Here is a 24,230-nt window from a genome sequence, read left to right as displayed (position 1 = left end):
TCTCTCCCCAAGCCCTGACAAGCACTGATCTTTTTACTATCTCCACAGTTCTGCCTTTTCTAGAATGTCTTATAGTTGGAATCATACAGTATGCAGCCTTTTCAGATTGGCTCCTTTCCTTTAGTAATATCCACTTAAGGTTCCTTCACATGTTTTAATGGCATGACAGTTCATTTCTTTTTAGTGCTGAATACTATTCCATCGTCTGCATGGACCATAGTTATTATTCATGCATTAGCGTACTGAAGGATATCTTGGTTGCATCCAAGTTTGGCAATTATGAATAAAGACGCTCTAAACATTCATGTGCAGGTTTTTGGGTAGATGTAAGTTTTCGACTCCTTTGGGTAAATACCAAGGAGTGCAATTGCAGGACTGTATGATAACAGTACACTGAGTTTTATAAGAAACCACGAAACCGTCTTCCAAAGTGGCTGTACTATTTTGCACTCCCACCAGCAGTGAACGAGTTTATTTTCTAAGATGTTATTTCTGAGGTATTCATTGTTAAGATTCTCCCTAACTCAAGGACTAAGGCTCTTTTACACGGCACAATAAAAGTTCAAGGGAAACATTTCATCTTCTCTAAGCCTCTACTCAGCCCCCTCGCACACGACGCACGGCCAGGCTCCTTGGGATTTCCCATTCTGAAAGAAGCTGTTTGGTGAGCCAGGCTCTGTGACCACCCATGATCTGAATTACGCACAGGTGTTCGAAAATACAGAGGGATCCAACATAATTAAGAGTATTAAACAATCATCTCAGCCCAAGGAGGCAGTTGAAGAAAAGAAGAACAGAGTTTGGGCAGCGCTTTGGGGAATAAATTCCACAGCCTTTCACCAAGTTGAAATCTTGGCTTTGGACACACATAAAAATGAGCCTGGCCTGATCTGAGCTCCCTGTGGACATCTGCCAGATCACAAAAGTTGACCCAACTGGCCTGCCTTACCACGGAGAAGGCCACTGCTGGAACAGCAGATGGTATTGCTGGTAAAAGCCAACACGGATGGACAGGACAGCGGATGGGAAAATGGAAGAACACGCCTGGTGCAAGCCAGGGGGAGGGTGGGTGTCTCTGCTTTCAAGAAAATCATTTTTACAATGCATTTGTTTTTAGATAACATCATAGTGGCCTGCGCTCTGATTTTCTTCTTTTCCAGATTTCAATCACTCTTTATGTCCTATAAACATAGCTAATTATTCTTTGATTTTTCTCTCTTGTCACTTGGTACTGCGGCACGGTAGTGGAATAGCACTGAGCTCTATCCAGAAGGAATGTCTTTTAGGGAGAAATGCAGTAGAAACCCCTTTGCAACAAAGAAGGCAGAGTCAGTGTTTTCCCACAAGGTTTCGGGGACCTAGAAAAAGATGCTAAGTTACAAGTGTTACTTCTCTTTAAATAAACAATTACCAAGTATAATTTTATTTGCTATAAGAAACTCAATTTTTTTTTTAATTAAAGCCATTGTTTAATGGGTAATACTGACTCTAATGGTCCCTGTTTAACACACACCAGTCTTTTAAAAAGAGCGCTGTCCAAACATTTCCCCTTTGTTATATTTTTCTCCATTCTTCAGGGAAACACTATCTACCTTCAGACTCATTTTATTTAACATCTCCAGTCATTTATGCTATTTACTGAGTATCTGATATTCCTAATAAAATATCAGTGCAAATATCCAAGTTGTCTAGGAGGAAGAAAAAAGTTTCTCCAACCTTCCCTGGCTGGTCAAGGTAAACAATTCTATGGCCCGAGTCAGTTAGCCACATAGACACAAATGCCTTTTATCTTTCCCCTGAAATTACAAAGGATTATCATTTTACTCAGCAATGAGCCTGACTAAATCGAAACTCTGTGCATCAGAATTAAATATGTTCTATCTACTCGAAATGAACAGTGTATTATTTATCACTAATATTTAATGACAAAAAAACTGATAACTCTCTCCGATTATACCACCGATTTCATCTAGTCTCGCATCATCGATTCTTTTGGTCATTAGCATAATCACAGAGCATCAACTCCGGCTTATGCAGCAAGTTTGATAACAGAGCTGAAAGTAGACACACTATTTTAAAAACATGTTCCGATTTTCATCTAAGTATATCTTTATTTATATGGCTTTCTTACCATAAAGATGCCAGTCCTTTAAAATATGCAGCAATCGCTTTCTCCACTGAAGAACAAGGTGCTATATGATAACAAGGATACAGAAGTATAAAGCGCCTGTTAATTAAACATCGCTTTTTAACTTGCTACCCTGCATATGTAACTGTTAAGTTCTAAGCCAAGTCTTTAAATAAGAATGAGAAAATGGCTAGGCTCCTTCAAATGAATGCCTTGCCTGGTTTTTTTTTCCCTTAAATGCAAGAGATCAGTCATTTGATATATTATTTTTTCTTAATCAAATTCCCTGGTAAATGTTTGATTTTAAAGTTTTTCCCCCCCAAAAAAAACTGGCAAGTGAACAAATTATTAAGTTTGAGTCAGGACTAATAGTTTCACATTAATCCTAAATTTTCAATGTACAATACTGCCGAATGCTGCTGAGTTTTAAGTTCAGATGTAAAGAACTTGTCTTGAATTAACATGTAGCACCTCAAAAGGTTCACATGGAAAAATGAATAAACTATAGCTACGTGGATTCACATGGATGAATTTTACTAACTCTCCTGAACCAAAAAAAGCAAGTTACGAAAGAATACATACAGTAGGATGCCATCAATGTATTTCCTGAACATGCAAAAGAAAACCCCGTGTTTGGGGAAATACATGCATATGTATTAAAACTATAAAGAAATCCAGGAGATAAAAAACAGCCAGCTGAGAGAAGAGGCCACCTCCAGGGACAAGGATGGGGGTAAGATGAGGGAGGGACATGCCAGGAGCCCCTTCAACCTGGATCTTCCTGAAGGTGAGCTGCAGGTAGATGGGCGCTGGTTGAATTACTCTTTGAATTATACCTTTTGGGTGTCTTACATATTTCATAATAAAAAGGGAAAGATATAAGCACAGAGTTTAAGAGAAATAGCTTTGTAAACATCCGCCAGATTTCTCTCCTCAAAAGTTGTTCTCAACTCAAAGATCAAAGTGCTGAGGCCAGAGCATCCCATTTTCTGAACAATTGTGGCACTGGTTACAATATTAAAACCCTGCATCCCAACATGAAATCTATTTCCACTGTTTTCAAAAGTGCTTACTACGACCTTAAAGAATTCTTGCGCCTCAGTACTCTGCTATGGGAAAGTCATCCCTGACATAGAAATGATCTCTACAGGTAGGAAGAGAGACTGTCCTGCTTCCCAATCGAAACAAACAAAAACAAATACAGAAATGAGATCTCTAAGTCTGTTTTTGAGTTGATGTGAACATAGGCACAGGAAGAACTGCCTGGCAGCACACCTCGTGTATAACTTCTGGACAAAGAGGTATGAAAGAAAGGTAAATTTTTGCCAGACGGGGAGTTCCCCCCACCCCCCAGAGCCCATCCTCATCCCCATCCTGGAATATTTAAATCTTGCCCTGCAGTTGCCATAAAGACAGTGAGACAAAAGGGAGAGCACCCCTAGTCAGCCGCAAGGAGGATGACTTGCTTCTACAAGTATAAGAATTTGTTGTAAGCTTACCAAAGTTACAACTGTGAGTTTACTGTCAACATGTATCATACTGCAACAAAAGCCATTATTTAGAAAATAAGATGAACACATTTAAGCGGTTGAACCCTTCCTAAACCCAAAGAAGGCATGCAAAACAACAGGTCTGCAACAACATGCCTGATGAAGGCCATAAAAGAAAACCTGAGACTGAACGATTTTCTATTTTAATAGACTATTTTTAATAGACCCAAATTATTTACAGTTGCATATGGACAGCGATCTTCTCTAAAGATGCCCACTCCCCTTTCTCAAGGTCCAACCAGCTCCTTTCCAAATAATTAAATGCGGCAAAGTTTCTATGAGAAAATTTCTATCATATATCACTAAAAAGGATCTGTCATTGATTCCCTAATGATAAATCAGTTAATTACTTAACCTTTCTTAATGAAATGATTAACATCCTTTCAACAAACAAGGTGAAGTGATTTAACATCGCGCTGTAGATTTCATCAACCGGTGACCGTTAGTAATACTATGCGTCCTCTGTCACTGCCCCTTCTATTTTTTCAATCGCTTCCGTTTTTCATCTTTTATAGAAACCCTTTATTCAAAGGTAGAGACACTCTAGTTTTAAAAGTTGGCCCATCAGAGATTTTTTTTAAAGTGCCTCAGGGTCTGAACAGAAAAAAGAACTTTGTAATACAGGAATATTCCAGACGCCGCCCGAACTGAGACGCAAAGCAATTGTGAAGTTCTAAACATAAAAACAACTGCCAACTTTTTGATATCTATTAAAATCAAGCCACACCCAAAGTCAAGTGAAAAATTTTTTTTGAAATTTAGGTGAGGGCATTTTAGACTAACACTTTATTGCTGGGTAACTTCAAAAGGCACGTTACTAATACAGAAGAAAAATGTCTGTACAACTTTTATTTAAATAACTCTTTTGATCTTAGTGGTTAGATCTTTAGTTGAAGCCCTGAATATTTAAACAAGCCTCCTTAGCATTTTATCTTCCTTTATCTCATAATCTTGTAGGATGCATTCTTTTTAGGATTCTGCTTTTATTTGTGTGGCATTGTTGACTAAGCTATTACCATCAATATTCCTGCAGGCCCCATCACCTACAATGATAGAGAGTTTCCCAAGATGCCTAGGGAAATTGAAATACTTGTGCCAGCAGGGTTCATCTAATGAGTAAACAGTTCAGATTTTAAAATTAAGATGAAATACTCAGAGAAAAAAAAATCCCAGAAGCCATCTGACACTAATTGGTAGCTACAACATGACAACGCCCATTGGAAACATGGATGCAAGCAAGGCATAACTTGAAAGGAAATGTCTGGTACTTGGTGAAAACTATGGAGGTTCCAGGTTGTTCCTATCACTTGGTGGAACTGTGAGGCTCTTGTTCTGCCTCTATTTCTCTAAGTATCTAACGTTTCTTACGATGCTTGACTCTGAAAAGGGAGCCTGCGTTCCTTTTAGGTTTCAGGAGGCCAAGTGGTTAATTAAGCCCTTGAGAAGAGTTGAAGGCTTTCATCCAACTCTGATAATTAAGAAGTCCAGTTCTCCCATTTTGGTGGGTGTCAGAATCATGTGGGGAGCTCTTTAAAAATGCAAAATCTGGCCCCACCCCGGATATGGCACAGCTGGGAGCAGAGCAACTATGTCCAGGTTTGGAAGAACAGCTCCGCTGTGATTCCAACACTCGTGCTCACTTAAAAACCACCGGCTATGGTTCTTAATAGAAATCCAAGCATATTAAAAACAATACAGGCCTCGAGATAAAACAAAAAATGAATCAGTAAAATCCAAGTGAAGATAAAGATTTCAGTTTCGGAATCTCTAGCACCATAAATCACTTCGTCCCTGGGTCTCTGTTCAGTGTGCATCACAATTACCAGGGGAAGTTTGTTAAAAATGTACATTCTCGCATCAGTCAGCAAAAATTCTGATCCAAGAATCTGTATTTTAATAAATCCCCAGACACACACACACATACAAACGCATACAATGATCTGGAAGCAGGTAAGCAAGGGACCTCACTCGGATTCATGCTGAATTAGGATCAACTGCAACCTTTTTCCACTTCGCATGTGAGCATCTGTGTTCCATCTCTGTGCTCACCTATCCCCAGGGGAGGAGGACGCCAACCCCTCTGATCAGGCATCGCCAGCTCAGGGGAGGGGCTCTGGGACAGGAGAAGCTCAAGCAAAACTCACACCACATCCTCCCCCCAAAAGCTCCGGTCACTGTCCTGAGAGCACCAAGAACAGGGGAAAAGTGTAACAACACACCTGTGCCATTAGACCGCTAGGCTCGAAGAACATACCTTAAAATACTACCCTTAATTCATGGGCAGAGAACCTGGAGCAAGGAAAGTCACATTATGACTCAACTGCAGAGCTGGGAGGGAGAAAAAGAAACCTCAGGAATTTAGTTTTTGAGTTTGATGCTAGAACTATTATTCCATGTCCTAATAAAGAAAGCTGATCACAAAATTAGCTGAAATCAGAGAATCTGGCAAAATGTGGATGTCCACCTGACTTACTACTAATAAACAAATATGTATCAAAATATAAAATTCAGGATAAAATCTTTGTCCCATCCTCACTGAATCTGTTCCATTTATAATATAAACAGGGACCCAATAATGCCATCCTCAGATCCATTTTTTTCCCCTCAGTCAATTGTCCTATAACTCACTAGCCTCCGATATCTTCAAGCTGTTGAAATAAAACAGAATGACATGAGCTTTCTAGTCAATGATCCCTCCATTTCAGCCGTGTGTCTGAATTCGCAGCAGTTGGAAGAAATAAACCCATCACAGAATGGTCCTGAGCAGAGAGAACGAAACAGTAAACAGAGGACTGAACACAATTTTGTATGGATTCATGTTCCTTTTTTTAAAAAAAAAAAACTATTTTATTAAAAATGTGATTTGGAAAGAAAGTGCAATTAGCTTTGCACAGGCACTGTGGAGATGTTCCTGAACACAGTAGACATATGTAAATATTTCGTGATATCAGTTCCATTTGAGTAGACCTGTCAAGATATTTACCGGGCTTGACAGTACTTCTGTGTTTAATTAAATTTTTGCCCAGATACTTTAATGTAATTTAAATAGATTATTAGTTGTCAGGATCTAATATAAATTTTGTTTACGATTTAGTTACTTTAAGTACTCGGATTGAAGAAACTAATTTAACCCCACGACTGAGCAGCTTTAAGCATCATGATGAAAACACTAAAAATCCCCCACTGCCCTTTGCACCTTCCCAATCATCTTAAATTAGCACAACTTAATTGCAAATATCAAGGCACTAAACTGAGCTCCCCCTGCCCACTTTTTTAAGACAAAATCGTGTGGGGAGAGTCATAAGGAAAAAGGTCATCTACACTTGTTCAGGTGGCCAGTTCTTTCTTTCAGGCAGCCCGTTCTCCCAGTGGCTGGCTAGGTAGGAAATGTTTTTCTCACTTTAAATCCCATAAAATAACTACCAAACAAGCACCTGCTGTGCACAAGGCAGGGCATATATTCAACACTGGTGTCAGGGGGTTTCAAAAAGAAAAACAAGCCTCGCAGAGACATCCACAAGCTAATTTGGTCAACAGATTTCATGAGTGGGGAAAACAGAACGAGGAAAAGGATACAGCTTCTGGCGGAACCTTCTCATGAATGGGAGCTGACTTCTAAATAAGGCCCGAAAAATGCCTTAGCACAAACTGACTGTAATTAATAAGAATAATTTATTAAAGAAACAAAGAACACTGTCTAATTGTCTTTCCCGACTGCCATACACTTTACCCCACTGTATTTCCTTTTTCCAGAATACCAGCCTTGTAGCCATAATTGCAAGAACATTATCTATGGGATGCAAAACCAAAGGCACTTCTTGAAATCAAACGTTCCTTACGACATTTATTTTTAGGTTGGCAAAACAAGCCAAATCTGCTTAATTTCCATTAACCACATCATCACATGCACATTGAAATAAACTATATAGGTCCCCGGGGGGGGCGGGGGGGAGAAGTGTCCAGGGACCCAACTGTCATGCATAAGACACTCCATATTTGGCCAGGTTTTCCCCTGTTTCAGGAATTTGTCTATCTCATGGCCTGCTGAGGTTCTAGCTTTTGGCACCTGTAATCTTAATTCATCCAAGCACCATGGAAGAGAAATATTTTGAAAAATCAGTTGAAGATGGCTCCTTGGATAGCAGGGCAAAGTGGCCCGCAGACCAGTGTAACAGGTCATGAGAAAGATCGTGTAGAAAATACAGGGGCCCAACTGCAAACTTACTTGGCTTGCCGGCTTGACTCACAAACTCAGTGTTTGATCACCTGGTGGGATTACTACCATCAACTACAGAAAAAAAAAAATCCCCTGCAAACAGTAAAAGTATATGTTGGCTCATGTATAAAGTTCACCTGTCTATTCAGCCGATGCCTCTCTTAAGGTTATTTTCTTCAGAAAACAAACCCCTACTTGCTTATGACCTTTATACACTCTGGGTCCAAAAACCATACTTAGAAAATAAAAAGGCAATACTGCTGGCTTAGCAAAAATGGCATTTACTATGACTGAATTCTATAAAAGGACTATGACACCTAACAGGATAAGAAAAGAAAAAGCCCTTAGCAAAAAAATTTGTTTGAAAAACAAAAATACCACCTGTGCAAATCCAGCTAAGCTCTGGAAACCCTTTCTCAGCCATAGAGAAACAGCTCATGCTCGATGCCTTGAAGTTGCAATTAAATTGTAGTAATTTAAGATTATCAGGAGAGCAAAGGGCACTGGGAGCTCTTCGGAGGGCCTCCCCCCCCCACTTAATGCTCTTCAGTCAGGGGTTAAATGAGTTTCTTTAATGTAAGTACCTTAAAGTAACTGAATCATAAACAAAATTTATACTATTTTCTGACAGCCTGCAATCTATTTAAATTTTATTAACGTGTGCCTAAAATTATTTTTAAAAGACAGAACTCTTGCAATGCCCTGTAAATATTCTTGGCACACCCAGTGAAATGTAATCGGTACTGTAACACCTAACTTGGGCCTGAAAACACAGATTTTTTTGTGATGTGGAATCTTACAAGATAACATTTCAAAAGCGAGTTTGAGTCTTAAGTAAAACACGAAAACTAAATAAACAGCACAATAAGATTGGCTGCAAAGAGGAGGCTGGGTTCAGAAGTTGTTAGATCTGTCACGCTCTCCCTTCTCTTTCTTAATGTTGGCATTGACGTGCTGTGGTATAAATACATTTGTTTAGGAAATCGCACAATTCTTCTGTTAATTTAAACATCTGCTGAAAACAGACATATCCTTCAATAGAGCCTATGGAGAGAAGCATAGTTGTAAGAGGAGCAAGGAAAAACTTAGTAACAGAAAACCATGCCCAGGCTCAATATTAACCCAGTTAACTTTTCTTATTGTTGGTACAAATGATTTAACTAGAAAATATTTATAGCTTTTTAAAAAACATTACATATTGCAGAAAATTGCCTAATAGCATCCATGTGTATGTTTAACTCCCATTGTTTAATTATACAATAAAAGGTATATCCAATAAAAGCTACAGATTTTGAAACACGTTGGGCACTATGGTTATAAAACTCTGACTTATAAAAACCAAAGTGCTTACTACGTGATCAACATTTGATCATTAAAAACGCAATCCTTAAATGACAATTATTTTTATTCTTCTGTGTGTGTTTACATGTCCTATTTCCTACTTTGTTCTACTTAATTAAAAATGACATTTAATTTGGGGATAGTTTATAGCAAAAAGAAAAAAAAAAGCGCTACATGGTTTATACTCCAGGATTTAAATATAAACACAAAATCTTACAGACATCTCCAGCAATATAACCCCCTTAATTTGAGACAGTTAATTTGAATAGTTGATGTTTCTTTCATTATACTTTGATAAACCTGTGAAAACAAAATGCTAAAGTAATTACTGTTACTACTCCCTTTAAAAATGTAAAGCAGCTCAATTTTCCTAGACAACAAGCAAGGACAAGTTACGGAGAACTTGAATAAAAGTAGTAACATGGTCATGTTGAATGTCAATCTAAAAAAAGAGGTTATGTCTAATCTGGAGAATGCTCCCTCTTGCCTTTTTAAATTCCAAGAGTGGGCTGACACAAAACTTCATCACCAGGGATGTTTTTTTTTTTTTGAGCTTCACATCAGATTTAAACCCTCACATACAAAACCTTGGCTCCCCTGACAAGGCAGATCTTCTAAACTTGATGTGAGAAAACGTTATCTAACTCTAGTGTAGGAGTCTAATGTTGGTATAAAGAATTCCACTGCACAGATCTGGGTAGCGAGAAAGCCTCTGGAAGACCCAATATTCTTTTAATATCTTTCTGGGTGCATTCTCTTTATAAACAAGAAGGCATTAAAAAAAATAACTTGTTTAGCAACTCAGCATCCATAAGGAACTCAAATGCAGCCTAGAAAGGGGCTGAGCATCTCCTTAAGAGAGCCTTTGCCTGCACAACAAAGATCAGCATTTGCAATGGTCCATTTCTGCATTAGTGAATATATAGCTTTGCTGCTTGATCGAATAGTCCAGGGTTCCCCATGTAGACCTCCTGACAACAACCCAGCAGCAGTTCTGTTTGATCTCTCCTGCTTCCTTAATTTGGGTTGTCAAGGTTCAGCAGTTGGAGGCTGTTTACTTTACTTTTTCCAAAAAAAAGAAAAAAACTGATTTTTTTTTTTCTCGCTCTCTCATACAATGACTAATCCAAAGTCTAAGGGGGGAAAATGCAGCCAGTGGCAAGATGTTAAACCTCCTTTTCCCCCTTTGCAGTGAGAGTTTTAGCTGACACCTTTTGAATGGTAACTAGTTGAGTTCCTTTTTATATTTTTAATGCTCTTTAATTATGAGACATTGCAAGTAGAAAAGTCAGAGAGGAAAAAATCCATTCCAAATCTCTGAAACTGTGAGCCCAGTTTTCTTTTCCTGGACTCAAAGAGATGGGTATTTCCACTTTGAGAATCAAAACTCCAGTGGAATTCTGAAAAAGATTTGATACATTTCTCTCTGGAACCGAAAACGACAGGAACTCCTCTGTCTGAATTATGCAGGATAACCCTTGGTAGAAAACACCTGAATTCTTCCACTTCTCTTCAAATTCTAGCTAAGACATCTCCCCCCAGACTGATTCTCACTGAGGAAAAACGAGAGGGCAGGGAGATGGAAGGTAAAAATTTTGCAGAGATTCTTCAATATATTTTCAGCAGTAGAAAAATCCCTTAAATATCTTTCAGGTTTTCTCAACTTCGCTATTGTGCAAGCCCTAAATCCTGAAGCCTCCGGACAATGAAAGGTAAAGTGTAGACGGTTTCAAGGTATGTCTAGGCTCCTTTCAAAGGGAATACAGAACGACCCGCCAGCATTCCTGCTTAAGGAGCAGTAACAAAAAAGGAAATCCGAACTCAGAAAATACCTGTGAGCGGACACGAGAGCAACACCAGCCCCGCATAAGTGGGCTGGAGAAGCTCAAAGGCACCCAAATGAAATGTTTATATTAATTTCATTATTCTGCCCAAGCCTCCCAGAGGACGACTAGGGGTGGGGGAGTTTGGGAAGAGGAAGAAGTAAGTTTCATTTCGGGTTTTCTGGTCGAGCAAAAGGAAAATGAATTAAAACGAACGCGTAGGATGAGCCCAGACTAAATCAATACACTTTGTAATCGGCCCGGCAAGGGTATTTGGACACAATGACTTGGAAATAATTAATAGTTATAAGGGGGGAGTGGGGTGAGAAGGGGGGCGAGGGATGTCACCATATTTTACCGGAGCACTTTACACTCCACGCTAAACTTTGATCTCCAGATTTTTGGATTTAAGAAAGAAAGGGCAAAAAAAAAAAAGGGGGGGGAGCGAAAGTCCAGTATTTCGAAGCACCTACCGGCTTGAGGATGGGCACACGCCTGGCTCCGGGCGCCTTTTCGCTGCGCTCGCACCGCTCATGCTGGCGCTTTGGGCACAGAGAGCCCCCGGGTGCAGCCTGGGGCTCTAGGGTGTCCCTTGCCCTCGCGCCCCCGCCCGCGTCCTCGCCCCGGCGCCCGCGGCCGCCTCGACTTACCCGCGGAGTCCGGGGAGGCAGTGGGAGCACCGCCTTCACGCCCGCGGAGGAGGCGCCGGCAGCACCATGGTCCCCGGCGCCACTGCCGCTGCCCCTTGCCCGCTTGCTCGCCGCGCGCTCTCTTCCTCTTGCAAACTTTCGGGTTCTGCGGTCGACAAGAAACCGGGGCGACCCTCAGCAAGTCTTCCCGGTGCAGGTTGGGGAGAACTGAGGGAGACGGGATGAGTGAGTAGGTTGGGGGGCCAAGAGAGAGAGGACAACGGGCTCGGAGTACCCGCGAGGGCGCGTGGAGGGAAGAGAGGATGTGGCTCAGGGAATCCCTGCAAGGATCCCGAGATGGGGAAATCGCCCCGAGCCAAAGTCTCACCACCTTCCCCGGGATCTTACAAAGTTGCAACAACAAAAAAGGAGGGGGGAGGGAAGGAGGAAGGGGGTGGGAAAGGGATACGATCTCAGGCGCAAGGTTTGGAGTTACAACTGTTTATTTAGTCCTTATTCTCACAGGGGGCGGGAGCTGCGCGGGAATGGGGGGGCTGCTTGCAGCGATTTCGAAGCAAACACTTGGGAGGGGGCATGCGACTTTGTTTCTGGGCGCGGAGCTCCCCGGCGCCCGCGTGTTATCGCCGCCAGTCTCCGGAGACCGAGGCGGAGCTCACAACAGGTGGGGAGGGGGACTCGCCGAGGGCCAAAAAGGAGAAGGAATCAAAGTTTCCGAGCGCGGCTGTATCTGGGGAGGAGGGGGGCAGGGGGCGGGGGCGAGGGAGGGCGGAGGCAGCGAATGACCGCGACCCCGCTGCAACTGGCAAACTCCTCGGCTCCCGGCGCCGCCGCCGCCGCGGTCCCCAGCCGAAGCGCACACCGTCCTGGCTCGCCGGCTCAGCTGAGTCCTCTCTGAGGGACGGGAATGGAGCGCGGAGAGCTCGGGAGGAAAGCGGCGCGCAGGCGAGGGACAGAGAGCCATCGGCCGCCAGGACGGGGCCGGAGGGACGCGGCGACTCGCGCGCGTCTCCCGACAGATGAGGGTTTGGGAAATCCCCCCGTTCCTCAAGCTTAAGAGGACAGTAAAACCAGAAAGTGTGGTGGAGGAAAGGGGGATCCGGGCGCGGAAACTGCACGCAGCGCACCCTGCTCCCATTGCCACCCGCGGAGCTGGCCACGGCTGTCGCGGGCCCGTCGCGAGGAAGCTGGGTTCACCAGGCCGAGCGCGCGTGGGGGTGCGTGTCTAGCTGGGAGTGCGAGGGTGTGTGTCTGAGTTTTCCGGGCTCCGGGGGGCGGCGGTGGACTGCCCCCGCCGCCAGGTTCGGGGGCAAAGCGTGCGTGGCACCGGGGATGTCCCCAGGCGCGGCGCCCAGGGCGAGGGCGTCCCCAGTCATTCCACCAGGGCCCGCGGAACAGCCCAGGGGGACCGAGGGGGCACACACTCGCGGAGAGCGAAGGGAAAAAGTTTGCTCCAAGTCCAAACTTTGGGCTCCAGAGACGCCCGGAGCGCGCCCCCTCGCCGCAGACCCGACCCCGGGCCCCGCGCCCGCCCCGCTCCTCTGCAGGCACCCCGACGCCGGACACCGAAAGTTGCGCCAGGCGGCCTGGGCTTATTGATTTCTCTCCCCGCGGCGATCGCGGAGAGCGCAGAGCGAGGCGTGAAGGGGCCGAGGGGAAGGCGATCTCGCCGCCCCGCTGCCGCCGCCGCCCCCCCATTTGACTTATGCAAATGAACCCAAGAGTGCGGGCGCCGCCGGAGCCCCCGACCCCCGCCCCCGACCGGGCCGGCCCGCAGCCCGCACCCACCCCAGAGCCTGGGCCCCGACCCAGGGGAGAGAGGCTGAGAGGGGAGGGCTGGGGGAGGTACACGTGGAGCCTGGAGGTGGAAAGTAGTTTTTTTTTTCCTTTTTTTTTCTTGTTTTTCCTTTTTTTTTTTTGTGCTGGTTGTTGTTGTTGTTTAAAGTGGCGGAAACAAGGCAGGAGGCGGCTTGGGAAAAAGTGGAGCAGAAATGGAAAAATACAAACTCACCCGCTGCAAATGGTCTCTCGGTGCAAACTAAGGTGTTTTCGGGCCTTTCCCCGCGCGCGCCCACTCCCGCCCGCGCGCGCACCCCCGCGCACACACTCACTCGCTCACACACACTCGCGCACACACGCGCGCACACACGCACTCCCGGGCGAGGGCCGGGCCGCCGCGAGTACAGCATGCAACCGCCACACAATAAATAACAATAGATTCCTCCGCTCCGGACTAGCTTTCCGGAGCCCAGCCAGCGCCAGTGGCGGCGGCAGGGGCGCGGGCAGCGCCGGGCTGGGGGCGCTCCCCAGCCCGCCCCCCGGCCTCCTGCCAGGGCCCCCTCTCCGCCTCACGCACCCCCAAGGCCCGCCAGCGCCCCCAGAGCGCAAGCCGCCACCCCCACTCCCCGGGCCACTCGGGTGCTGGCGCGCACCCCCCCCTCCCCCCGGCCTCCCGGAACAAATAAATAAATAAGGCGCGCGAGAGAGGCCAACACGTCGCGGAGGGAGATGTTGTTATTTTTCGCTGTTGTGCGTCCCTGACGTCACATCCACCTGCTGGGTAAACAACAAGGCTCGCAGGAAAAAAAAACGCAATTGCCAAAGCGAGGTGGGGGGGCCGCGAATTGTGGGGAGGGGGGGGTCGAGTGAGGGGCTTCCAGCCTGGATGGGGAAGAGGAGAAGGAGGCAGAGCCCGGCAGACCAGAGAGAGGAAAGGAACGCCAGAGCGGTCCCTGGCAAAAAAGGGATCTGGCAAGAAAGACCTGGAAAATAAGGGGCATGGGGGAGGAGGGATTCCTCAGGAGATGGGGAAAGGGGGGCCCTTTCAGACACCAGAAAAAAAACGAGAGGGAGAGTGTTAACAACTAGGGACGAAGATGGGAATGCGATGGCTATTTGCTTGGTTTCTGAGCTAAAAATACAGAAGGAAGGGGAGAGGATAGGCAAGGATGTGAGTTTCCTCCAGTTAAAAGTGAAAGTGTTTTGCCATCAGTGACAGTTGAAGGAGGGAGAGGTGGGGGTGGTGTTTTCAACCCCTTTTCTCCTTCTCTCCCGTCCTCCCCCGGTCTCTCCTCTTTCTTTCTGCACTTTGTCCAATGAAAGAAGGCGAGTTCGGGAGGTGAAAGTTCAGCAGAAGGACAAACCCCTGGTTGTAAGGAAACAGAAACCCGCCAGCGAGGGGTTTTTCCCCCTGTATTTCTGAATCGGGAGAGTGTAATGTGGGACGAGCTCTCCCCCCCGTTCCTTGCCAGAGTCACTGCAGGAATGTGTAGTTAGATCCACTTTGGGGGAAAGTGGCTGCACAGGAGCTGTGTTCTTGCCACGGTTTCTCTTAGGAAAACGCCCAGGGGCTAGCATGTCAATCAGTTGTTTAACACAAATTACCTGATGTCCCAGAGATCAGTCACATGCAAAAAGCTTTGTCCGATTCTTTGAAAAGGTGAGGGATTTTTTTTTCCTTTTTGCTTTTTTGAAGTTTGGTGGAATTTAGAAATTTGAAGGAGTAAATTAGGAGCCTGAATGAAACGTTTTGAAATATACATATACATGTATAAAACAAAAGACACTAGTGTTTCTTTCGCTTTTATCAACACAAAGAGAGAAGGAATAAGACTTTTTGTGTCCAAAATGTGACTTAGAAAGATATAAGACTCTATGGCTTGCAGTTGTTGTTAACAAATAATTTTTTCAGACCCATCACCCCAGATGCTACCAAACTCCTAAGCCAGCATTTCCAGCTACTGGCTGGATAGTGTACCAGGCCGACTCTTTATGAGAATATATTGAAAGCCACCCCTGTGGATTCCTACAAAGTACTTTGGGGTTGGGGTGGGGGAGTACTGTTCCTTTGGTCTTGAGACTAGCACAGTTGTAGATAATAAATATCCTGAAAAGATTATCATAAATTCTTTTGGATAATGTCTTTTTACAGATATTGTTAAACACTCATTTAAAGAAGAATTCTAAATCTCGATTTCAATAATAGCATAAGACTACCACTTTAAAATTGTATCTGTTTTGCAAGTAAAAAAATAAAGCCATTCACTGGTGCTACAGACTAAAGCCAAAGAAAGGGAGACTGTGCTAATTTCAGCATAGCAGAATTCATGTTGAATACATGTTGCACAAGATTCCGCGCTATCCAGACAAGGCCATCCATCGGATCTTTTAGACTAGACTCTAGGAAAAGAAAATGCATTTTAGTTCTTGTAGAACTTCCTAGCTTCCTAGAGGCTAGGGTTCATGTTGTCTTTGATTCAATACAATAAGATCAATAACACACCGACTATGCTCTAGACCATATAGTAGGCACTGAGCGATGCAAATATAAATAAAATTCCTGCCCTTGAGGAGCTCACAGTCTACAGCTGTCAGGAATAACATCTAATATTAATTGAATGCTTACTGTGACGTAGGCACTGATGTAAAAGCTTCATGACAACTCAGTTAATGCTCCCCACAACTCTTTGCTATCGCTCGACGTTCCATATGCTGAAGCCACATGAAATTAAATGGAAATCTACAAAGCAGCCAGTCTGTTGGGGGGGGGAATTGTTTCTCATTTATGAAATGTTTATGCCAGATATAACAGGTTTATGGTATATGTTGGGTTGCAGAATTGTAACTCAGGGGAATAGCAGTTTATTTAAATGTGACAAATTTATTCATAGTCTGTAAAAAAAAAAACACAATTCATGCTTTAGTCTTGTTTTTCAGATTGAATGGTGAGTTTTTAAAAAAATTATTAGTATTGCCGTACTAACAAGATCTTTAGCTTGCCACTGATCTCATTCTGCATTTTTAAGTGCCTTAAATTCTACATTCACTTGAAAGTGGGGGCCAAAGTCAGATTGGCAACAAGTTTTGCAGACAAAAGGAAATCCTGGTTGTAAATCCCATGATATATTGTACTCAATTTTGTATATAATACTGTCTAATGTGCCGCCTTATTAAAGAACTCCATGTCCATTTGGCTTACATTAGAGGGAAACTTAAGTGCAGCTTAACATATTGTTCATTTTCAACACTGTCACGTTACATTCGTAGGGAGCACATTTTAATTTCTTTATCAGTAATCAACTGGAAGTTTCTTTTTGTTAAATTAAAGCAAGAAGGGTTTTTAAATAAAGGGCATGGGGGTAGGACGCCACCTTTTGGTGGTAAAACAAATAGAAATCCCTTTTGAAACAGATGTTCCTGACATAATTTCATTTTTAATTACACCAAGACAAAGGTGCTTGTCCCCATTTCATTATATTTTAAGTAACAGAAAAAGAAGGAAAAAACTGTAAATGCAAAATTAGCAAACTGTGGTAAACTGTGGCCAAAATTTCCCCAAAGGCATCAGAACTTGTTAGTGCCCCGTCGCATGCTATTAACTATATGTCAAATACCAACTTTGTTCCCAAATCGTGTGTCAATGAACATATGCACATTTTGGGGAATGGAAATTGGAGTGGATATTTACCACTTAATGAGATACTTGAATGCTCTTGTAAGTTTAGAATTAAATGGAAACTTTAAAATCACCTAATTCGGTGTTTCTTAAACTACAGCTACCATCTTCCTAATTTATGCCATATCTACATAACATAACAGTTCCTGAATAATTGATATGCTGCACTCATTGGAGTACAATTATTATGGTAATTGCACTAAATATTTTTCTTTAAACCAGTCTACTTTTTATTTACTTTTCTATTACTGCCTTAAATGGGAAATTGGTATCGCCCTCCAGAAGAAATTAAAAAACAAGCACAGCAAAAACAAAGTCATCGATTTCTCTTTGTTAGAAAGGGAGGGTGGAAAAAAAATTAAAAATATTTTTTTAAAAAAGGAGAGTGGCATGTGTTGAGAAGTGTTAATGAACTGAGTGTCGATGGAGAATTTTGTTTTCTCTTTGTCTTTGTGACCAAGAAGGGGTTGAAAGTGATTGCAGAGGGAGTACCGTTCTCAATATGTGATTCCCTGTTATTTAATGCCATCCCAGTGGCAAGGATCCTACGCTTTGAGAAAAATGGGCATAACCAAGTACAGCAAATTACAGACTAGGAAGCTGAGTCCCAGGCAGGTTAAAATGCCCTGCGAGGCCAAATAATTGGTTAGTGGCCGGACAAGGATTAGGATCCAGGTGTCCTGACTTGGCGCCTTTGTGTCCATCTCACAATTTCCACTCACAATAGTGATGTGCCATCTCCCTCCGACATTATGTGGCCTGCCTAGCTTCTCAGAAACAGCCAACCCACGTATCCCTTTACAGACAGGGGAGAAACTGAGGCCACAAAGGGTCAAGATCAAGTTCAACCCCCTACTCGCCCTCTCCTTTCCCCTCAGTGTGGCAGACATCCAGGTTGGGGTAGAAGCATCAAAGAAAGTGGGGGAGAATTGAGAGGAGAGAAGCTGAGTTGAGAGGGCAGTGGGGGAGGGATGGAGGAGGTTAGTAAAAGTGGGCAGACTTGTCTCTAAATGAAAGCCTACACTCCTAAGTTTCCTTCCCAGAAGAGAAAAATGGCTAATGAAAGTCATGTGTTTCACAGTAAGTGGCAAGAGGAGCCTGTGTCCTCTGTGTTCTGATGTTGCTGTATGTCCACACTGGAAATCAGCAGAGGATCTCCGTTATTTTGAAGTATACAACATTATCAGGCACTCTGAGACAAACCACTTTGATAATTGAGTGGCTTGAAGAGCTAGTCAAGGAATGGTGAAAGACTCCAGCTTTAAAAGGGTTTTCCCCAACAACAAAACTTGTTCAGAGGCTCGGTATTAAAACTAGAGACAATAGTGCATTTTCTGATGTTTTAACCACAGAGACAGGCCTTCGTTACAGAGATTGCATTTCCTGCTTTTTTTCTTTCAAGAGCACAGTTCTATAAACATAAACAAACATGGCCTGCAAATATTTTTATGTTTTTGTAAATTGGTCCTTGGAAAAGAGGTTGCTGATAACTGTGCTCTGTAGCTCTTTGCCCTGTGGGCCCCAATGGATTGTAATCCTTCTTAAACTACAATGCACAGGGAAGGATTTGGCCAAGTACCTCCACTCCAAAAAGCTATTCTAGTCCCCTAACCCCTGAAAGTTCACAGTGCAACATGTTCGTAATTTGGCGTTACATAAAGGGAGTATGAGTGGCTCGATCCTGTCAGGCACAGGTACTAGCACAGTCTACATCCTTGCTATGCAAAATAAGATGTACTGACCTGCAGCATGGACACCTGCTGAGAGCATGTGAAAAATGCGGAATCTCAGCCCGCTCCTTGGACCTACTGAATCAGAATCTGCATTTTAACACAACTGCCCAGCTAAGTCTCATACACATCCATGTTTGAGAAACACAGATGCGCTGTGCACACAGCCTCTTATACAACAGGCACCATCTCAGTCATCTTTACAGCCTTAAACTACTAGACAGACCGTCCTGTAAGCTGTCTGCTGTACCTGGTTCTCCAAACTGGCGTCTTTTGTAAACTTTGTTGGTTCCTTGTTTTTCAACCACTTGCAAAGTTAAGCCACTAAATCACCTATGTAAACCATGATTAATCCCTTTAACATTAATAGCAGGGTGACTTCTCTCTCCTGTTGCCCCAAAGAGACTGCTAATTGCCCTCCAATTGTTTACCTTTGTATTGTTTTATGAGTGCTCAGAGAAAGATGGAAGATCTTCCCCACCAGGCCAGATAGAAGTGCCAGACAGGTTTTGGGAAGGCTGAACACATGCTATGACTACACCTTGTTAGTAGAAGGGCTTTGCTTTCTTTGTTTTGTTTTCTTTTTTATGGAAGGGATGACGCCTCCATAATTATAGGTGTTGCTGTTTAAAACCCAGAATGTTTTCCAAACCACTGAGGGGCCACACCTCCAGCAGCCCATGAGCCATCCTGGTTGGATTCTCTTTCCAGTTCTTTACAGTTCATAAAGACACATCCAAGCACCACTAGATTTACATTGAGGATAATGAGAGGAAGAGGGACCCCATCCAAGTATGGCTGCTTCCTGAATAAACATGAAGGAACCACAGGTAAACCTCACAGCCGATGGTTAATTTGTATCTGTGAAGTTCTCAAAAAGACTGTTGTCACTTCACCTCCCTAACAAGACAGCAGGTTACTTTTGTAACCCCCCAAAAATAATTAAAACTATTGTTTTAATACTATCCTAAGGCAGTATAATTAAGTCTCTGAGTGAGTAATTGAGTACCTGAATTCAAAATATGATTCACATGTAAAGCAAAGTTCTGATTGTAATCTCTGAAAAGTGTCTTGGCTTATATTTAGAACCCACAAGTGCCAACTCAGAGTTACAATAGGCATTGTTCCATAAGGCTGGAGACAAACTGTGTTTGTATGAGAAGGGAAATGAGGCAGGTCTGCCCACCTTCAGGAACAGTGAGACTGTGTGTTCCAAATTGTGGAAGATGTTAGAAGAGACTGAAGGATACTAAGCTTGGGGATATGCTGACATTTTTGTTATGCTATGCTTGGGATTTGTTTTTTTTTTTTTTAGTAACATCTATAAAATAGCTATCAAGAGAAGCTTCTCTTTTTCCCCCAGGACAGCATGTTCTTGAGCCACTGTTAGAATTTAAAAGCCATACAAAGATTAAAAGTCTGATATCCCCAAGGCTAGTATGAATCCTATGGTAATGGATTAGAGTTGAAAGTATCCATATGGACAGTTTTTAAAGAGATATATATATATACGTACACACACACACACACATAAATAGATACAGAAATACATCTGTGTATGTGTGTATGCATGACTTACTATACATACATATATTTCCTAGCTTTGTCTGTTGAGAGGGGCTATAAGCAGTGACACCCCAACACGACTGAGCACACTTAGCACTCAGATCTTGGTTTCTAAATGCCTTTCTCCAGTAAAAGAAATCAGAGATCCTTGGAGAACTAGCTGATTCCAGGGGTGGGGTGGGGTAGGGAAAATACAAGATAAGCCTGGAGCATATTGTGGTGCCAGAAAGTGCTAAAAAACAAAAAAAGATGGGTGGGGTGGGGAGAGACTTACTGAAAAGGAATAGGACCCAACCTGAAGGAGCTCCCCAGTGCCCAAAGTCAAGACATCTTGAGCAAGAAAAGAAATAATAATAGAATTGGATTATAACCCAAAGAATGAAATGAATATATTTAAGTCCATGCTGAGAAATATATACACACGCACATATATGTATATACGTCTACCTACATAAGTAAATGGGGAAGTAACGACTCTTCCTTACAGAAGATTGGTGGGGCCCAGGGACTGGTGTTTTAACAGGTGATGCTGATGCCCCGGCCTGGAGAACTCAACCAAGTAACTTAAATTCTGATGTGGATTGCGTGTAACTAGGGAGCAGCGGGGACTGTAACAAATTCCAACACACAGGCCTCAACTAAAAGGGGCAGATGCTGATTGCTGTCACCAAGAAAGCAAGCCCACAGCAGGAAGAGCTTTTGAATTTTCAAGAGAGGTAAGGAATCCAGATTTTTATCCAAAAAGTCCTCTGTTTTAAAATTCTAGGTGCCCTTACACCATCCACAAAAATCAACTCAAAATGGATTAAAGACTTGAATGTAAGACCCGAAACCATGAGGCTTTTAGAAGAAAACATAGGCAGTACGCTCTATGACATTGGTCTGAGCAGCATATTTTCAAGTCCCATGTCTGACTGGGCAAGGGAAACAAAAGAAAAAATGAACAAATGGGACTACATCAAACTAAAAAGTTTCTGCACAGCAAAGGAAACCATCAACAAAACGAAAAGACAACCTAACAATTGGGAGAAGATATTTGCAAACCACATATCAGATAAGGGGTTAATATCCAAAATATACAAAGAACTCATACAGCTCAACAAAAACCCCAACAATCCAATCAGAAAATGGGCAAAAGATATGAACAGAGATTTCTCCAAAGAAGATATACAGATGGCCAACAGGCATATGAAAAGATGCTCCACATCATTAGCTATCAGGGAAATGCAAATCAAAACTACAATGAGGTATCGCCTCACTCCGGTCAGAATGGCTAGAATTAAGAAGACAGGAAACAACAAATGTTGGAGAGGGTGTGGAGAGAAGGGAACCCTTGTCCACGGCTGGTGGCAGTGCAAACTGGTGCAGCCACTATGGAAAGCAGTTTGGAGTATCCTCAGAAAATTAAGGATAGATCTACCATATGATCCAGCTATTCCACTGCTGGGTATTTATCCAAAGAACTTGAAAACACAAAGGCATAAAGATACTTGCACCCCATGTTCATTGGGGCATTATACACAATAGCCAAGACTTAGAAGCAACCTAGGTGCCCATCAAGGGACGAATGGATAAAGAAGATGTGGTATACATACACGATGGACTACTACTCAGCCATAAGAAATGATGAAATCCAGGCATTTGTGACAACATGGATGGACCTTGAGGGTATTATGCTGAGTGAAGTAAGTCAGAGGGAGAAAGTCAAATACCATATGATCTCACTCATAAGTAGAAGATAAAAACGACAGAAAAACAAAACAAAACAAAACATAGCATTGGAGATTGGACTGGTGGTTACCATTGGGGAAGGGGGGAGGGGGGAGGGCAAAAGGGGTGATTGGGCTCACATGTGAGGGGATGCACTATAATTAGTGTTCGGGTGGTGAACATGATGTAATGTATACAGAATTCGAAATATGATGTACATCGGAAAAAAATTAAAATTAAAAAAATAAATAAAAAATAAAATAAATAAAATAAAATTCTAGGTGGGCTGATCAAAGCAGAGCTGCAGGGAATATCAAGGCCACAGGCGGCGCATCTGTGACTCGTGTCTTTGGGGAGACTGAGTCGCCATGCCAGTCCAGGATGATAGGGTTTGTTTCTTAAGTGAGCAGGGTGCAAACAGCCAAAAGAGAAGAAGGGAAACTTGGAGAGTACTTTTACTTAGGCTTACATTCCTTCCCAAGCATTAACAAGTCAGCCCGAACATCCTAGTGAGGAAAGCTAGTTTGCATTCTGAATCGTTCCTACATTCTGAATCGTTTGTCCGCAAAGATTCACGTTTTCAAGATATTAGTCAAAACGTTATGGTTTAAAAGGTGCTGTTATTTAGAAGGATTCTTTGTTTTTCCCCAGAAGAGGGAGTTCAGAAGTTTTACTAGGAGATCTTGTTCAAGGAGTCCACACCAGGTGACCTCCTATAACCATTCCTACTGCTCTCTATGTGGTTGGTCATGAAGAAAGCCACGGCAGAGAGTCCAGTTGGTTTTTGTCTTGTCTCTTCTGCATCCACCCTCATCTATTCTTTTTGCTTCCATCAGTCCAGGGCCACATACAGCAGAGTCCCTGCCCTCAAGGAAAACGCCATCTTGCTCACTGGAAGATATAGTACAAACAAGGTGATAAGATGAATACATTAAAAGCAAGCATAAAAAGCAGGAGTGAGCAGGGAGCCTCTGGAAAAGACAATAGGGAAAAGAGCAGATTCGTCTTACAGGATAGATAAGCTTTTGGCCCCTGGGGCTAAGATAGCTGAATTGCCTTACAGGTGAAAATTCAGCAGCTGCGAAGGTGTGGAGTCTGTAACACCCACCACAGTGGTTCCCAAACTGCTGTGCATGGGAATCATCTGGAGATCTTTAAAAAAAAGTACTGAGGTGAGTTCCCGGTCTCAGACATTGTGATTTCATTGACCTGGAATATAATCCGGTGTGGCGATTTTTAAAAGCTTTCCAGTTTGATTCTAATGTGCGGCAATGTTTGGGAACCCCTGACCGGGGGTGAGTCTGAGGACTGGAGTCACCACGAGCTCTGCCAGGGTAAAGGTTTCAGGGGCCACAATTCACCCCAAACACTCCAGACTTCCACTGTGGCCAGCCAGCATCCTTTCCTCGAAGGAAACCAGTGGATTAAACTCTAGTTCTCCCAAAGGGGCTAGAATAGTATACTTCAATGTGGTTCTCAGACCCTGTGCATCAGAATCACCTGGATGGAGGGGGTGGTTCACATCAGGGTTCCAGGATGTCCCACTTCAAGCCTGCTGAATCAGAATGTTGGTGAGGGACCGTGGAAACAGGTATTTTTAGAAGCTCAGCAGCTGGTTATGATCTACGTTGAGGTCTGGAATCCTTCCATGGGGATTTCCAGTTGTTACCTATCCTGGGACTTTCTCCATTTAAAAAGGGGACCTTTAATGAGGGTAAAACGAACAGTATAATGAATATAGACAACAGTATTGCACTATAATTATGTAATGTGATAAATATAGCTACAAAGGCAATCACAATATGTAAACATATCAAAGTAACATGTTGTCCACCTTAAATTTACACAATGTTCTATGTCAAATATATTCAGTAAAAAAATAAAGAGGGCAAGACAGAAAGGAACAAATCAGGACATCGCAGCATTGTAAAAGTTTCCTAGAAGTCATGGGGTTTAACTTCCTTGTTTTCCACAGGTGAAAACAGGCACAGAAAGGTTGGTTGAAATGCCTCAGAGCCACACAGGGTAAGGTCTTGGTTACTGGCAGTCTTGGGCATGGGACAT

General features: G+C 43.2%; 2 protein-coding genes across 9 annotated transcripts in view; one reads left to right on the top strand and one right to left on the bottom strand.

The window, feature by feature from the left end:
- Nucleotides 1–13,850, bottom strand: part of FOXP1 (forkhead box P1) — a 574,868-nt gene extending 561,018 nt beyond the window's left edge. For 7 of the 8 annotated variants that reach the window (XM_046667607.1, XM_046667598.1, XM_046667622.1 and 4 more), the window contains exons 1-2: nucleotides 13,717–13,850; nucleotides 11,709–11,853 (exon numbers count right to left, since the gene is read on the bottom strand). The gene's annotated coding sequence lies outside the window, so the exon portion shown is untranslated. Of the gene's footprint in view, nucleotides 1–11,708; nucleotides 11,916–13,716 lie in introns of all 8 variants that reach the window. The other variant, XM_046667615.1, reaches the window with a different exon arrangement.
- LOC124251906 (uncharacterized) lies at nucleotides 11,542–14,178 on the top strand. Its single transcript, XM_046684905.1, has 3 exons — nucleotides 11,542–11,904; nucleotides 11,956–12,369; nucleotides 13,651–14,178. Exons 1-3 carry the CDS (start codon nucleotides 11,542–11,544, stop codon nucleotides 14,176–14,178), a joined length of 1,305 nt encoding a protein of 434 aa, XP_046540861.1.
- The last annotated feature ends 10,052 nt before the right edge of the window (nucleotides 14,179–24,230 follow it).

The sequence above is a fragment of the Equus quagga genome, chromosome 1 (genome assembly GCF_021613505.1).
Source record: "Equus quagga isolate Etosha38 chromosome 1, UCLA_HA_Equagga_1.0, whole genome shotgun sequence".
Classification (NCBI taxonomy): Eukaryota; Metazoa; Chordata; class Mammalia; order Perissodactyla; family Equidae; genus Equus; species Equus quagga.
This window is presented reverse-complemented; position numbering and strand designations above follow the sequence as displayed.

Coding starts and splice junctions, on each gene's coding strand:
- LOC124251906 (XM_046684905.1), top strand. CDS start 11,542: ATGGGCACACGCCTGGCTCCGGGCGCCTTTTCGCTGCGCTCGCACCGC. Junction 11,905..11,955: donor AGCAAGTCTTCCCGGTGCAG/GTTGGGGAGAAC, acceptor TGGGGGGCCAAG/AGAGAGAGGACAACGGGCTC. Junction 12,370..13,650: donor CGAGGCGGAGCTCACAACAG/GTGGGGAGGGGG, acceptor TGTTGTTTAAAG/TGGCGGAAACAAGGCAGGAG.